The 15,405-nt window shown below is 55.2% G+C and overlaps 1 protein-coding gene across 1 annotated transcript; it reads left to right on the forward strand.

The window, feature by feature from the left end:
• Positions 1-10,822: 10,822 nt before the first annotated feature.
• LOC139355021 (fibrous sheath CABYR-binding protein-like) lies at positions 10,823-12,262 on the forward strand. The gene has a single exon (XM_070999300.1). The coding sequence runs from the start codon at positions 10,823-10,825 to the stop codon at positions 12,260-12,262; it is 1,440 nt and encodes a 479-aa protein (XP_070855401.1).
• The last annotated feature ends 3,143 nt before the right edge of the window (positions 12,263-15,405 follow it).

The following is a 15,405-nucleotide window of genomic DNA, read 5'->3' on the forward strand; positions in this document are numbered from 1 at the left end:
AGAAGCAGCAGCAGATGGCCGGCCGCTTACCAGATACGCGGCGAATTCGCATAGTAACGGCGCGGCGAGAAGAGACTTGGATGGAGAACGAGAGAGTTTGGAGACCAAGGATGGAGAGCAGGAGAGTTTGGAGACCTAGGATGGAGAGCGAGAGAGTTTGGGGACCAAGGATGGAGAGCGAGAGAGTTTGGAGACCAAGGATGGAGTTAGGGAAATAACGGTTCCCGGAGGCCCTATATAAGGCCGCAGAGCGCTGGCAGCTGGATCAGTCGATCACAAGGAGTCAAACCGTCAGATCACTTAGATACCAAAGTGAGCAATCAAACAACCAGATAATTTACAAGGGAGCAACAGCAAGTCGAGTCGCCAGAGAAGCAGCGCCGTGGGAGCCCACAAGGAGCAAGATTGCTACGTCGAGACGTTCGAGATTGGGATAAGAGGAACATCCGAATTGAGACGCAGGTAGCTAAGGTCCAGAGGGCATCACACGGCTAGGTCAAGGCCGTCGATTAACCTTATCCACAAAGTCCTGGCGTTACGCCTGGAGAGAGTATAACAAGCCAGAGGGGAGAGCGGTCGATCGGTACGGTCTCGAGTGGAATTGTCCAGGAGAGCCCTACAGATTCGACTTGCGAGGTCCCGGACCGGCGTGCCCGAACCCCAAGTATAACAAACCAGAAGGGAGAGCGGTCGATCGGTACGGTCTCGAGTGGAATTGTCCAGGAGAGCCCTGCGGATTCGAGGTCCCGTAGCGGCGTTCCCGAACCCCGAGTAAAAAAAGCCACGCAAAAGGGTGAGGCTAGGGTGGAACGTTCGTTTACACTAGGCGTGGAAGCGAAGTAAAGTGCGAGGCAGCTTCCTGGCGTTCCGCCTTGACTGTCCGCGCGGGCTGAGCGGAAACCCCAGTGGGACCATCCGGGACAGAGCAAGGGACAGGCGGCGGTGTGTCGAAAGGAGCGATCCTGGAGAGCGCAGCTTCTGTTCACTCTAGTCTGAGAACGGTGACGCTTCCCTAAGCCCGTACGGCTGATCCCCCTCGCGAGTCCGAGTCGTTACCAGCAGTCACCAAGTCACGCGTAAGGAGCGAGCAGAGAGCGAGCGTCTTCAGGAAGCTGCGAGTATCTTCAGGGAGTTGCGAGGATCTTCAGGGAGCTGCGAGGATCTTCAGGGAGCTACAGGACTGGAGCACAGAGTCGTCAAGGCGAGAGGTCGTCGAGTCAATCAGGACCGTCGGAAGTACCGAAGGTCACAAGCGACGAGTCAAGGCCAACCAAGCTACCAAGACATTTGTAATAATATACCCGCAATAAACCCAATACGAACCCGTGAATTCTGTGCTTTCCCACTGAGCTACTGGGCGATCATGTTAATATAAATTTGGCGGAACGAACACACAATATACTGAGCTAGCCGCACGAATCTTGTAGCGAGCAGACCACAAAAAACAGTTCGTTACATCTGGCGCCCAACGTGATTGTCCCAGCAGTGAAAGCAACTTAAACAGAATGGAGAAGAAGTGGAACTACCGGCTTAAAAAGGAGAACTTCGACAATGTCGCACAGAGGCTTAATGTCACCCTGGCCGGCCGATTAGAAAACATGAGAAAGGCATTATCCGAGTATTACTCAGATAATGAAAAATGACCCACAACTCGTTGAACTCTGGGCCGTTTTGGAAGCTACATTCCACGACAAAGCCGGCCCGAGCATCACATTAACGAACGCCGAAGGGGACAACTTAGTGGCAAGCCTGAGCGTTGACAACCTACAAAAGGAGGCAAACAGGAGAGGATCAAGCCTAGACAGGAAAATAACAGCGCTGATCTCGAGACCCAGTCAGTCAGACTATGCAAGGATCGCTAAACAGGTCCGCGAATGGTCGTTCAGGTTCGACGGGGCGGAAAAGCCGTTCGAGTTCCTGGAGCAGGTGGAATGGTCCGCCAACACATACGGCTTGGAGTTAGACATGATTCCCCGAGCGATGCCTGAATTGCTGAAGGGAAGGGCTCTGAAGTGGTTTATCGCCAACAACAAACAATGCAAAACATGGGCGGAGTTCATAGATAGTTTCCACACATACTTTCTACCGAGAGACTTCTTCACCAGGCTGGCGGATCAGGTCAGGCAACGGAAGCAGGGCTTCAGCGAGTCGTTCAAAGACTACATGATCGACGTGCAGGCGATGGTGAGGCCACTTAATTATTCCGCTAAAGAGACCCTAAGGATCATCAAGAATCTTCCTAAGGGCATACAAAGTGTCAGACGTGGACACGCTGATGATATTAGCAGACGAGTATGAAGAACTCGAAAAGGAGCGGGAAGCGTTCGCGCAGGAAAACAAATTCTTAAAGACCAAGTCGGCATCGCCAGCGCAGGTAACATGCAGAAGAGGCGAAGAGACAGGAATCCAGGAGACACGGGGAATCGACCAATGGTTGCCACCTAACCTAGGACCACGGCAGCAGGCAACAGGAGCACCACGCAGAGGCCAATGGACACCACCATAACAGCAACAGATGCAGCCAGCAAACAATGTTTGGAGGCCACCAAGTACAACACAAAGGCCTCGTGAAACGACACACATCACAGACCCCCAGGAGGCCTGCCGAAAGAGCGGCGGTCATGGACACTGGGCGCGGGGATGTCGGCACCAACGCCTGTTGTTCTGCTGGGTGTGCGGGAGAGTTGGCGTCAGGAGCGTCGAATGCTGCCAGCAGGCGGGAAATGCCCAGCGATCTCCGCCGCAGAGAGGCGAGCGGGGATCGCAAGATGCTACCTCTCCAAACTAACAGGAAAGCTGATCGAGGAGGAGCAGCAGTTGTCCGCAGTGGTGACGATTGGTGAGGGCACATACAGCGCCACAATCGACACCGGGGCAACAGCAAGCTTTATAAGCAAAGAGCTGGCAGCTGGAGGTGGAAATCGCGTTCGGGAACAAGCGACTGAGCATGAGCCTGCTGATACTACCAGGGTAGTGGATTCATTGGTGTTGGGATGGAACTTCCTAACACAAGCCGGTACCGAGATTAAGTGCGCTGGACACAAAGTGATAATACCAGCCAGGAATCGTCACAAGGGATGGCTCGAGGAGAAGCTATCGGTGGCAGTCGTACAACGGGCAAGCGAAGATGACGACACGACGAAATTCCTGGAGGCAGAGCTAGCGAGTTTCAGCAGCATGAAGGGAGTGCAAACATGGCAGAGCATCAGATCACGATGAAAGACGACAAACCAATAAAGCAGCGATACTACCCCAAGAATCCGAAAGTTTAAGGGGAGATCAATGCGAAGGTGGACGAGCTTCTCCAAATGGGATACATAGAACACTCAACAAGCCCATACAGTTCCCCCATCGTGATGGTTAAAAAAAAAGACCGGCAAATGGAGACTATGCGTCGACTTTAGGCAAATCAACGTCAAGTCTATAAAGGATGCCTACCCGATGCCCCGAATAAATTATATTCTCGACCAACTGAGAGAAGCACGGTACATCAGCAGCTTGGACCTAAAGGATGGGTACTGGCAAATCCCACTGAAAGCAGTCAGCAGGCAGTATACGGCGTTTACAGTGCCGGGGAAAGGTTTATTCCAATGGAGAGTAATGCCATTCGGACTTCATTCGGCGTCTGCGACCTTTCAACGGGTGCTGGACCGGGTGATCGGTCCCGAAATGTCGTCGCACGCATTTGCTTACCAGGATGACATCATAGTGATCGGGCGCTCGCTGGAAGAACACAAGGCCAACCTAAAGGAAGTGTTCCGACGGCTAAAGGAGGCAAGTCTGAGGTTAAACCCGGAGAAGTGCCAATTTTTCAAGAAAGAGCTGGTTTATCTTGGTCATCGAGTGACTAGCGAAGGAATAGGCACGGATCCCGAAAAGGTAGCAGCCATCGCCGAACTAGAACCACCATCGACAGTAAGAGAGCTCCGAAAGTACCTGGGCGTAGCATCACGGTACCGCCGGTTTGTACCTCACTTCGCAAAATTAGTCAAACCTCTCAACGATCTGCTACGCAAGGGCAATAAGTGGGTGTGGACAAAGGATCATCAGACGGCGTTCGAAGAGGTTGTGAGGAGTTGAATAACTCCCCACAAATAGAAGCAGCAGCAGATGGCCGGCCGCTTACCAGATACGCGGCGAATTCGCGTAGTAACGGCGCGGCGAGGAGAACGAGAGAGTTTGGAGACCAAGGGTGGAGATCGAGAGAGTTTGGAGACCAACGAAGGAGAGCGAGAGAGTTTGGAGACCAATGAAGGAGAGCGAGAGAGATTGGAGACCAAGGATGGAGATCGAGAGAGAGTGGAGACTTCGCGGGCAGAGCAAGAGTGCCGTATGCAAAAGGGGATAACGGAACTCCACCGGACTTTGGACTCTCCCGTGAACTTTGGACCGGGAGAGGAAGTGCCACATCTCGGCAGTGGAGCGGCGCACAGGCGTGCCACAAGCTTCCCGGGAATCAGCGGGACTGCAGCAGTGGGCGGAGCATCGATTGAAAGCGGTACGTGAAGGAGAAGTGGGTCATCCAGGAGGCACGGACTTTGGACCCAGAGTGGAGAGATCCAGCGGGCCCTTTATAAGGCCGCAGAGCGCTGGCAGCTGGATCAGTCGATCACGAGGAGTCAAGCCTTCAATATCAGTCAAAGTACCAAGTGAACAATCAGTCAAGCAAGTAATCTACGAGGGAGCTACAACCAAGCGAGTCGTCGGAAGCAGCGCCGTGGGAAGCACACAAGGAGCGAGATCGCCACGTCGAGACGTTCGGGATTGGGACATCAGGAATCTCCGAATTGAGACTCAAGTGGCTGAGTTCCGGAAGGCATCACACGGCTAAGTCAAGGCGTTCGTTTTCCAACTTTGTCACGACCACACCCTGGCGAGTCGCCCGGCGGGTCTGTCAGAGACAAGCGGAAGAGTCCTACGACGAGGAACCGTCAGTTTGGGCAGGAAAGTTGTCTGAGACCCAGCGTACCTTGCCCGACCAAGCAGGACCTGGCGTGACGGACGAGCGGTAGATCGATTTGCGGTTTCAAGAGGCGAGCGTCTGGAGAGCCCTGCGATTACCGGCGAAGTTCCTGAACAGCAACCGCCCAACTCCCCGAGTGCCAGAACGACAAGCTACTGGTCAGGAGACAACGCAGAAGACATCGGCAGCGACGCCAGCAGACTTTTCCGGCAGCCACGTTACCATCGCCGCGCGGGGCTCATTGGGGAGCGCAGGCGCGTCACGGACGATAAGCAGTAGGGTGACGTCGGGTGGAACGTTCGTCTGCGCTAGGCGTTAAGCAAAGTGAACTGCTAGGCAGCCTCCTGGCGACAGCCTGGACTGTCAGCGCGATTTGAGCAAGAACCTAGCGGGACCGTCCGGGGCAGAGCAAGGGACAGGTATTGCCTCGAAAGGCGTCGGCCTGGAGAGCAAGGCTTGTTCACCCTAGTCTGAGAACGGTGACGCTTCCCTAAGCCCACAAGGCCGAACTCTCTGCGAGTCTAAGGCGCAACAAGCGACCCCGAGGCAGCGCGTCGGCGAGTGAGCAGAGGCGGCCACTACGAGCGTCCCGAGACCCAGGAGCCAAGCGGAAGCCGAGTCAACGCGTCGACAAGCCAGAAGGAGGAGCACCAGCAGCCGGCGGAACCAGAACAAGGAGATACAGAAGCCAGCATAGCCACACACCCGCTGTACCAATACCACGAGAATAAATCCCACTGTTGCCATTTGAACCCATTGTTTCCTCACTGATCTACGGGGCAGTCACGTCATATAAATTTGGTGGGACGAACACACAATCTTCTGATCTCGTAGCGAGCAGACATACAAAATCAGTTCGTTACATCTGGCGCCCAACGTGATTGTCCCAACAGTGAGAACAGCACAGTAAAAATGGGAAAGAAGTGGATTTACCGCCTTAAGAAGGAAGACTTCGCCCATGTCGCACAGAGGCTCAATGTCGCCCTGGAGGGCAGGCTAGACGACATGAGGAAGGCACTATCGGAATACTACTCCGAAACAGAGAATGATCCACAACTCGTCGACATCTGGGCCGAGCTGGAGGCAACATACTACGACAGAGCCGGCCCAAGCATTACGCTAACGAACGCTGAAGGGGACAACTTGGTGGCAAGCCTGAGAATTGACAACATGCAAAAAGAGGCCCACAGGAGAGAATCAATCCAAGAAAAGAAAGCAGCAGCGCTAACCCCGAGACCAAGCCAGTCGGACTATGCAAAGGTCGCTAAACAGGTCCGTGAATGGTCGTTCAGGTTCGACGGGGCGGAAAAACCATTCGAGTTCCTGGAGCAAGTAGAATGGTCCGCCATCACGTACGGTTTGGAGCTCGATATGATCCCTCGAGCGATGCCGGATTTGCTAAAAGGAAGGGCTTTGAAATGGTTCATCGCCAACAATAAGCAGTGAAGAACTTGGGCAGAATTCATTGAAAGTTTCCACACATATTTCCTGCCAAGAGATTTCTTCACCATTCTGGCGGACCAGGTCCGGCAAAGGAAGCAAGGTTTAAGCGAGTCGTTCAAGGACTACATGATCGACATGCAGACGATGGTGAGGCCACTTAATAACTCCGCTAAAGAGACCCTAAAGATCATCAAGGAAAACTGCACCCCTAGTCTAAGGATCTTCCTAAGGGCATACAAAGTGTCGGACCTGGACACGCTGATGATATTAGCAGACGAGTACGAAGAACTTGAAAAGGAACGGGAAGCTTTCGCACAGGAGAACAAGTTCTCAAGGACCAAGTCGGCGTCACCAACACAGGTGACATGCAGAAGATGCGAGGAGACAGATAACCAGGACATACGAGGAAACGACCAATGGTCACCACCATACCAAGCCAGACGACAGCAGGCAACAGACGCACCACGCGGAGGTCATGGGACACCACCCCCACAGCAACAGAGACAGCCAAACAATACCTTGTGGAGGCCGCCAAGAAACACACAGAGGCCACAAGATGCCACCCATATCACAGACCCGCAGGAGGCCTGTCGGAAATGCGGTGGGAACGGACACTGGGCTAGAGGATGTCGTAACCAGCGGCTGCTGTTTTGCTGGATATGCGGCAAGGTGGGTGTTAGGAGCGTCGATTGCTGCCAACGATCGGGAAATGGCCAGCGATCTCAGCCGCAGAGAGGCGAGCGGGGATCGCACAATGCCACCTCTCCAAACTAACGGGCGAGCTAATCGAGGAGGAGCAGCAGTTGTCCGCAGCTGTGATGATTGGTGGGAAAAGCTACAAAGCCACAATCGACACCGGAGCAACGGCAAGCTTCGTTAGCGAAGAATTGGCGGACAATATTGCTGCTCTAGGAAAGATTACCAGGACGAGACGGCAAGTTAGGTTGGCAGATGGAAGGTGCGGCGGAATTAATGCGCAGCTCGAGGTGGAGGTCAAATTCGGCAACAAACAAGTGACCATGAGCCTGTTGATTTTACCCGGGGTAGTGAATCCATTAGTGTTGGGATGGAACTTCCTGAAACAAGTCGGAACCGAGATAAGGTGTGCTAGACACCAAATAATAATACCAGCCAGGAACCGACAAAATGGATGGCGCGAGGAGAAGCTATCAGTAGCAGTCGTTCAACAAGTAAACGAGTTGGACGATACTACAGCGTTCCTTGAAACAGAGCTGGCAGACTTCAGCACAATGTCGGGAACATCGAATATGGCAGAACACCAGATCAAAATGAAGGTCGACAAGCCAATCAAGCAGAGATACTACCCAAAGAACCCAAAAATTCAAGGGGAAATCAACGCAAAGGTGGACGAGCTTCTCCAAATGGGGTTCATAGAGCATTCAAAGAGCCCATACAGCTCGCCCATCGTGATGGTGAAAAAGAAGACAGGCAAGTGGAGACTGTGTGTCGACTTCAGGCAGATCAACGCGAAGTCAGTGAAGGATGCCTACTCAATGCCCCGCATAAACTACATCCTAGATCAACTAAGAGAAGCGCGGTACATCAGCAGTTTGGACCTGAAGGATGGATACTGGCAGTTCCCACTGGAAGAAAGTAGCAGGCAATATACAGCATTTCTGTTTCAGTGGAGGGTAATGCCGTTCGGACTTCACTCGGCGTCGGCAACGTTTCAGCGAGTCTTGGACCAAGTAATTGGCCCCGAGATGTCACCTCACGCATTCGCTTACCAGGATGACATAATAGTGATCGGTCGCACGCTGGAAGAACACAAAAGAAACCTGAGGGAAGTGTTCCGGCGTCTAAAGGAGGCAAATCTGAGGCTGAATCCAGAAAAATGCCAATTCTTCAAAAAGGAGCTGCTGTACCTGGGTCATCGAGTGACTAGCGAGGGAATAGGAACAGATCCAGAAAAAGTAGCCGCCATCGCCGAACTAGAACCGCCATCGACCGTCAAAGAACTCCGGCAATACCTAGGAGTAGCGTCGTGGTACCGCCGGTTTGTACCAGATTTTTCCAGAATCGTCAAACCCCTGAACGACCTGCTGCGCAAAGGCAGTAAGTGGGAGTGGACACCAGAGCACCAGATGGCGTTTGAGGAGGTTAAGGCAAGACTCGTGGCAGATCCAGTGCTAGCATGCCCGGACTTCAGTAGAACTTTCATCCTGCAAACAGACGCCAGCGACTACGGCATCGGAGCGATACTGACCCAGGACACCGAAAAGGGCGAAAGAGTAATCTCCTACTCGAGCCGAACACTGAACGGCACGGAAAAGAACTACTCGACAACGGAGAAGGAGTGCTTGGCGATCGTCTGGGCGATCCGGAAGCTCAGGCCATATCTGGAAGGTTACCACTTTAAGGTAGTAACCGACCACATGGCCCTGAAGTGGCTCAACAGCATCGAAAGCCCTTCAGGAATGATCGCCAGATGGGCCCTGGAGCTGCAACAGTACGACTTTGAGATAGCGTACAGAAAGGGCCAGCTAAACGTGGTGGCCGACGCATTATCAAGACAACCACTACCAGAGACGCTACGAGGAGTAAAAGAGGCATCGGCAACAATAACCTCAGGAGAGTGCAGCTGGATCAAGGACATGGGCGAAAAGATAAGGACCCAACCGCAGAAGTACCCGGACTATGTTATGGATGGTGAGACACTGTACAGAAACATACCTCACCGAGCAGGCAGTGAAGTCGTCGCGTCATGGAAGATGTGCGTCCCGAAGTCGCTACGAGAAACAGTGTTGAGGGAAAACCACGACGCACCGTCCGCGGGACACGTAGGAAGCCGAAGGACAATTGCACGGTTGGCAGCCTGATACTACTGGCCAGGCATGCATAGAGACGCCCGAGCCCACGTACGAAAATGCGAGATTTTCATGCGGTTTAAGCCCAATCAGATGCAGGCGGCTGGGAAGATGTTGACCTAAGTGCCGGAGGAACCATGGGCCACGGTATGTGCAGACTTCGTTGGACCCCTACCAAGATCTAAGCACGGGAACCAAATGCTGCTGGTCATGATAGACAGGTTTTCGAAATGGACGGAACTGGTGCCCCTACGCAGTGCGACGGCAGAGTCGCTCAAGAAGGCGTTTAGGGAGCGCATAATCGCAATGTACGGGGTCCCGAAGGTGGTCATAACGGACAATGGAGTACAGTTTGCAAGCCGCATATTTAAAAATTTCCTGGCTGAGATGGGTATCAGTCAACAATTCACCGCGCCATACAGTTCGCAGGGCAGGACCAGAGAAACTGGGATGAGAAGTGGCCGGAGATTATGCTAGCAGTGAACACGACCACATCGGAAGGATTTCACGTTGATCCAGACTGCGAGGCTACAGGATTATGCGTCAGGCCTAAGCGAGAGTCATCCACAAGCCACGCAGAAAGATCAACCATAAGGATAGGTCGCAAGGACATGGATAAGGAATTCACATTGATCCAGTCTGCGAGGCCACAGGATTATGCGTCAGGCCTAAGCGAGAGTCATCCACACGCCACGCAGAAAGGACAATTACAAGGATAGGTCACAAGGACGTGGATAAGGATGGATGGTGATCCCGACCGCAAGGCAACAGGATTCAGCGTCGGGCAGTTGCCAGAGTCATCCGAGATTACGCCAGGCGGAAAGGACACTTACGAGGACGACACAAAGACACGAGTAACGATAAGGGATCCACCCGCAAGGCAGCAGGATTCAGCGTCGGGCAGTTGCCAGAGTCATCCGCGATCACGCCAGGGTCATCCGGGCTTAGGCCAAGCGGGAAGGAAACGGACAAGGTCGACAAAAATAGTAGCGAAAGCACATCACGTACCCAAAGGACACCCGAAGGATACCCTAAGTGTGCCCGAAATATACCCGAATGACACCCCAACAACACCTCTAAAGGATACCCAAAGGACACCCGAAGGATACCCTAAGTGTGCCCAAACTATACCCGAAGGATACCCAAAGGACACCCGAAGGATACCCTTGGGATAGCCCAACGATACCCCAAGGATACCTAAGGATACCCCAATAGGACTCGAAAGACACCTCAAGGATACCCCAATAATAACCCAAGGACACCAAGGATACCAACCAGGAACGCCCCGAAGCAATGTGTAGGCCCAAGGACAACTTCCAAGAATACTCACCAAAGGTGATCAAGTTAATTACGGAACCGGGAGGTACAACGCACCGCAGCATCCAGAGTGCCACGGTGATCTGAGGGAATACAACATGTGGTTTACGAAGAAAGGGGGAAGACGGTACAGCAAAGAGAGCTGTACCGTAAGAGAGCGAGCGCCCCAAAGAAAGGACATAACGGTATCGGGCAAAAGGAAGGCGCGCAACCGAGGTTTCATGTATGGGGAGCCTGGCGACGGTCGAGCACTAAAATTCAGAACACCATCATGAGCACACGCGTCACCAGAGCCGAAGCACGCAGGAGGATGGCGGCCCTCCAGGAACCTCGCCCGGGGCAAGGATGGTCGGAGACCCGGCCTACCCGAGCTCCGCGGCGGGCCCTGGAGCGGACCCGAGACAAGGACTCCGCACCGGAACCCGCGGTGAGCTCCGACAGCGACGTGGAGGTGATCGGCGATCCCGCCGTCGAGGAGAGAGAGTGGCGACTCCGGAAGGCGGCGGCGGGCGGTCGGATACCGCGCGGGACGACGGACGTCGGAGGAGAGGAACTCCCGAGGAGCCACTCGGAGGCGGTCTGTCGGGCCACCGAGGAGTCTCAGAAGCGGTTCCGAGACCGGGAGCCGTCGGACGAGGAGCAGCAGCGGTCGACGGAGGAGGAGGCGAGATGGCAGACGCGGCGGCGGCAGGACCACGAGGCGGCGGCGGCGCGATGGCATGCCCGCTTGCGAGAGGCGGAGGAAGAAGAGCGACGGCTGTGGGAGGCACCGGTGGAGGACGCGTGGGAGATGCCACTCACCCCCAGATACGCGGCCGAGGAACCCAGTCCGAGGGACGAGGACGAGGACGAGGACGAACCACGCGCGCCATCCCCTCCGCGGTGGTTACCCGAGGTGCCACCCACTCCCCGCTACGAGGGGGAGTGGCTCACGGACGGCGCTCGAGACGGCGACGATGGAGCACCGTTGGCCACGCCGCCGTGGAGGCCGGCCCGGCCACCCACGCCGCGATACACGGAGCCACGACGACCGGAGGAGCAGACGCCGAGCGAGGAGTCGACCGCGCAGCCGATGCCGCAACTGCAGGAGGAGGACGTCCACCAGGCAAGGGCGGAGGAGCCGTCGGTGGTGCGGACGGAGGTGCCAACCGCGCACGTGAGCCACAGCACACGGGCGTTCGAGGCCGAGGGCATGCGGTGGCGGCAGCAGACGGTGACATGGACGTGGCCCGAGGGGCCCGCGACAGGACCGACGAAGGAGGTGCCCAGGATATGGGAGGAGGGGGCACCCAAGTTGAACCCTCGGGACCCCCGGACGAGGAGCCGACAGGATGCGTGGGTCCCGCCGACACCAAGCACGGGCCCGCCAACACCGGCGACGACGGCAGCGACGGGGGAGGCGGAGTCGCTGGAGAAGGGACCGTGGGTATGGCCCGAGCCACCGGCCATCCAAAGACCGACGTTGCAGCGTCAAGTCTCGAACCCCGGATCGACGCGCCCGCGGCCGCAGTTCATGCGGCAAGTTTCGGCCCCGGAGGAAGGCGGTTGGCGCGAGGTCGCCAGGAGCGAGTGGCCGGTGGGTATTGAGGAAGCACCCGCGGTCGCGACGGCACGGCGGAAGGGCGGCAGGCGGTGCGTCCTGGTCTGCGAAGGCGGGAGGAGGTACCGGGTGAGGCTCGGAGTCGCGGGCATCCGGGTTTTCGCGCAATAAATAAATAAAAAAAAATAATCACAAAAACAACACAAGGGTTTTCCAAAGCAACAAGAGAAGGGGTACGGGGCCAAGAGTTTGATTGGGGGTGGCTGGAAGAAGAACGGGGCATGCATGGGCCACTCCAGCAACCTGTAAGTCAAATGGTCTTAGTACAGGAAGAAGAAATGAACGTCAACTACTTACCGGCTGTCCCGGTTGCAAAGTGAATGCGAAGTCCTCTCCGCACCAGCTCTCGAGAGCTGCCAATATGGAGTCCGACGCAGCCGATAGAGGACGAGTGAAGGGCGAGAGAGGACGAAAGGAGAGAGAAGGATAAGATGAGAAGGAGTAGAGGAAATGTAAAAGGAACTTACCCATAAAAAATTGCAAAATCACCACGAGCCAGGGAAGGGGGCGCCTCGATAGGCGATCGATTGGCACTGGACGATAGTGCGATCGATGGGCACACGACAATGGAAATATCGGCCAAGGTGGAAATATCGCAAACGAGCAGGTGGCAACGCCGCACCGTCGGTATCGATATGCGAATAAATATCGATCACGCACGAATGGTGTGACCAGGCGGAGGAAACATGGAAAGGAGTGAGACGCAGCAATGAGCAGCGAGCTGGGGATCGATAGCCCATGAGTATCGATGTCCCAGTGGGAACACAGGAAATGTCGGCGCGGGAGATTTAAAGTTGCTACGAGGAGGATGACCCCCGCTGTAGAAACTTAAGGGAGTTAAGAGCGTCGAGGGAGCATCGAGGGAGCAACGAGGGAGCGCCGCGGGAATCACAAGGACTCAAAGGCTAGGATAAGCCAGGAAACGCCGGAGAGTAGGAACCAGTCTAAAATGTTTCCCGAAGTAAGGGGGGAATGTGAGGAGTTGAATAACTCCCCACAAATAGAAGCAGCAGCAGATGGCCGGCCGCTTACCAGATACGCGGCGAATTCGCGTAGTAACGGCGCGGCGAGGAGAACGAGAGAGTTTGGAGACCAAGGGTGGAGATCGAGAGAGTTTGGAGACCAACGAAGGAGAGCGAGAGAGTTTGGAGACCAATGAAGGAGAGCGAGAGAGATTGGAGACCAAGGATGGAGATCGAGAGAGAATGGAGACTTCGCGGGCAGAGCAAGAGTGCCGTATGCAAAAGGGGATAACGGAACTCCACCGGACTTTGGACTCTCCCGTGAACTTTGGACCGGGAGAGGAAGTGCCACATCTCGGCAGTGGAGCGGCACACAGGCGTGCCACAAGCGGCCCGGGAATCAGCGGGACTGCAGCAGTGGGCGGAGCATCGATTGAAAGCGGTACGTGAAGGAGAAGTGGGTCATCCAGGAGGCACGGACTTTGGACCCAGAGTGGAGAGATCCAGCGGGCCGTGCGCAAAAGGGAAATAACGGTGCTTGGAGGCCCTATATAAGGCCGCAGAGCGCTGGCAGCTGGATCAGTCGATCACGAGGAGTCAAGCCTTCAAGATCAGTCAAAGTACCAAGTGAACAATCAGTCAAGCAAGTAATCTACGAGGGAGCTACAACCAAGCGAGTCGTCGGAAGCAGCGCCGTGGGAAGCACACAAGGAGCGAGATCGCCACGTCGAGACGTTCGGGATTGGGACATCAGGAATCTCCGAATTGAGACTCAAGTGGCTGAGTTCCGGAAGGCATCACACGGCTAAGTCAAGGAGTTCGTTTTCCAACTTTGTCACGACCACACCCTGGCGAGTCGCCCGGCGGGTCTGTCAGAGACAAGCGGAAGAGTCCTACGACGAGGAACCGTCAGTGTGGGGAGGAAAGTTGTCTGAGACCCAGCGTACCTTGCCCGACCAAGCAGGACCTGGCGTGACGGACGAGCGGTAGATCGATTTGCGGTTTCAAGAGGCGAGCGCCTGGAAAGCCCTGCGATTACCGGCGAAGTTCCTGAACAGCAACCGCCCAACTCCCCGAGTGCCAGAACGACAAGCTACTGGTCAGGAGACAACGCAGAAGACATCGGCAGCGACGCCAGCAGACTTTTCCGGCAGCCACGTTACCATCGCCGCGCGGGGCTCATTGGGGAGCGCAGGCGCGTCACGGACGATAAGCAGTAGGGTGACGTCGGGTGGAACGTTCGTCTGCGCTAGGCGTTAAGCAAAGTGAACTGCTAGGCAGCCTCCTGGCGACAGCCTGGACTGTCAGCGCGATTTGAGCAAGAACCTAGCGGGACCGTCCGGGACAGAGCAAGGGACAGGTATTGCCTCGAAAGACGTCGGCCTGGAGAGCAAGGCTTGTTCACCCTAGTCTGAGAACGGTGACGCTTCCCTAAGCCCACAAGGCCGAACTCTCTGCGAGTCTAAGGCGCAACAAGCGACCCCGAGGCAGCGCGTCGGCGAGTGAGCAGAGGTGGCCACTACGAGCGTCCCGAGACCCAGGAGCCAAGCGGAAGCCGAGACAATCTTCTGAGCTAGCCGCACGAATCTCGTAGCGAGCAGACATACAAAATCAGTTCGTTACAAGGTGAAGGCAAGACTTGTCGCAGACCCCGTACTGACATGCCCGGATTTCGACAAACCATTCATCTTGCAAATTGACGCGAGCGACTACGGCATCGAGGCAATCTTGACCCAGGAAACTGAACGAGGCGAAAAGGTAATCTCTTACTCAAGCCGAACGCTCAACGGCGCTGAGAAGAATTACTCAACGACCGAGAAGGAGTGCTTGGCAATCGTCTGGGCGATCCGAAAGCTCAAGCCGTAACTGGAAGGTTACCACTTTAAAGTAGTGACCGACCACATGGCGCTGAAGTGGCTCAACAGCATAGAAAGCCCTTCAGGGAGGATCGACAGATGGGCCCTGGAGTTGCAGCAGTACGACTTAGAAATAGCGTACAGCGTACAACTCAACGTGGTGGCAGACGCTTTGTCAAGGCAGCCATTGCCGGAAACGCTTCGAGGGATCAAGGAGACGTCGGCGGCGGAAGCTTCTGCAGCATGCAGCTGGATTCTGGAAATGCGCGAAAAGATAAGGACCCAGCCGCAAAAGTATCCGGACTACGTGATGGAAGGTAACACCCTGTACAGGAATATACCTCATAGAGCGGGCAGCGAAGATGTCGCAACATGGAAGATGTGCGTTCCGAAAGCTCTACGGGAAACGGTGCTGAAGGAGAACCACGACTCACCG

Source organism: Drosophila suzukii, unplaced genomic scaffold (genome assembly GCF_043229965.1).
Source record: "Drosophila suzukii unplaced genomic scaffold, CBGP_Dsuzu_IsoJpt1.0 scf_6, whole genome shotgun sequence".
NCBI classification, from domain to species: domain Eukaryota; kingdom Metazoa; phylum Arthropoda; class Insecta; order Diptera; family Drosophilidae; genus Drosophila; species Drosophila suzukii.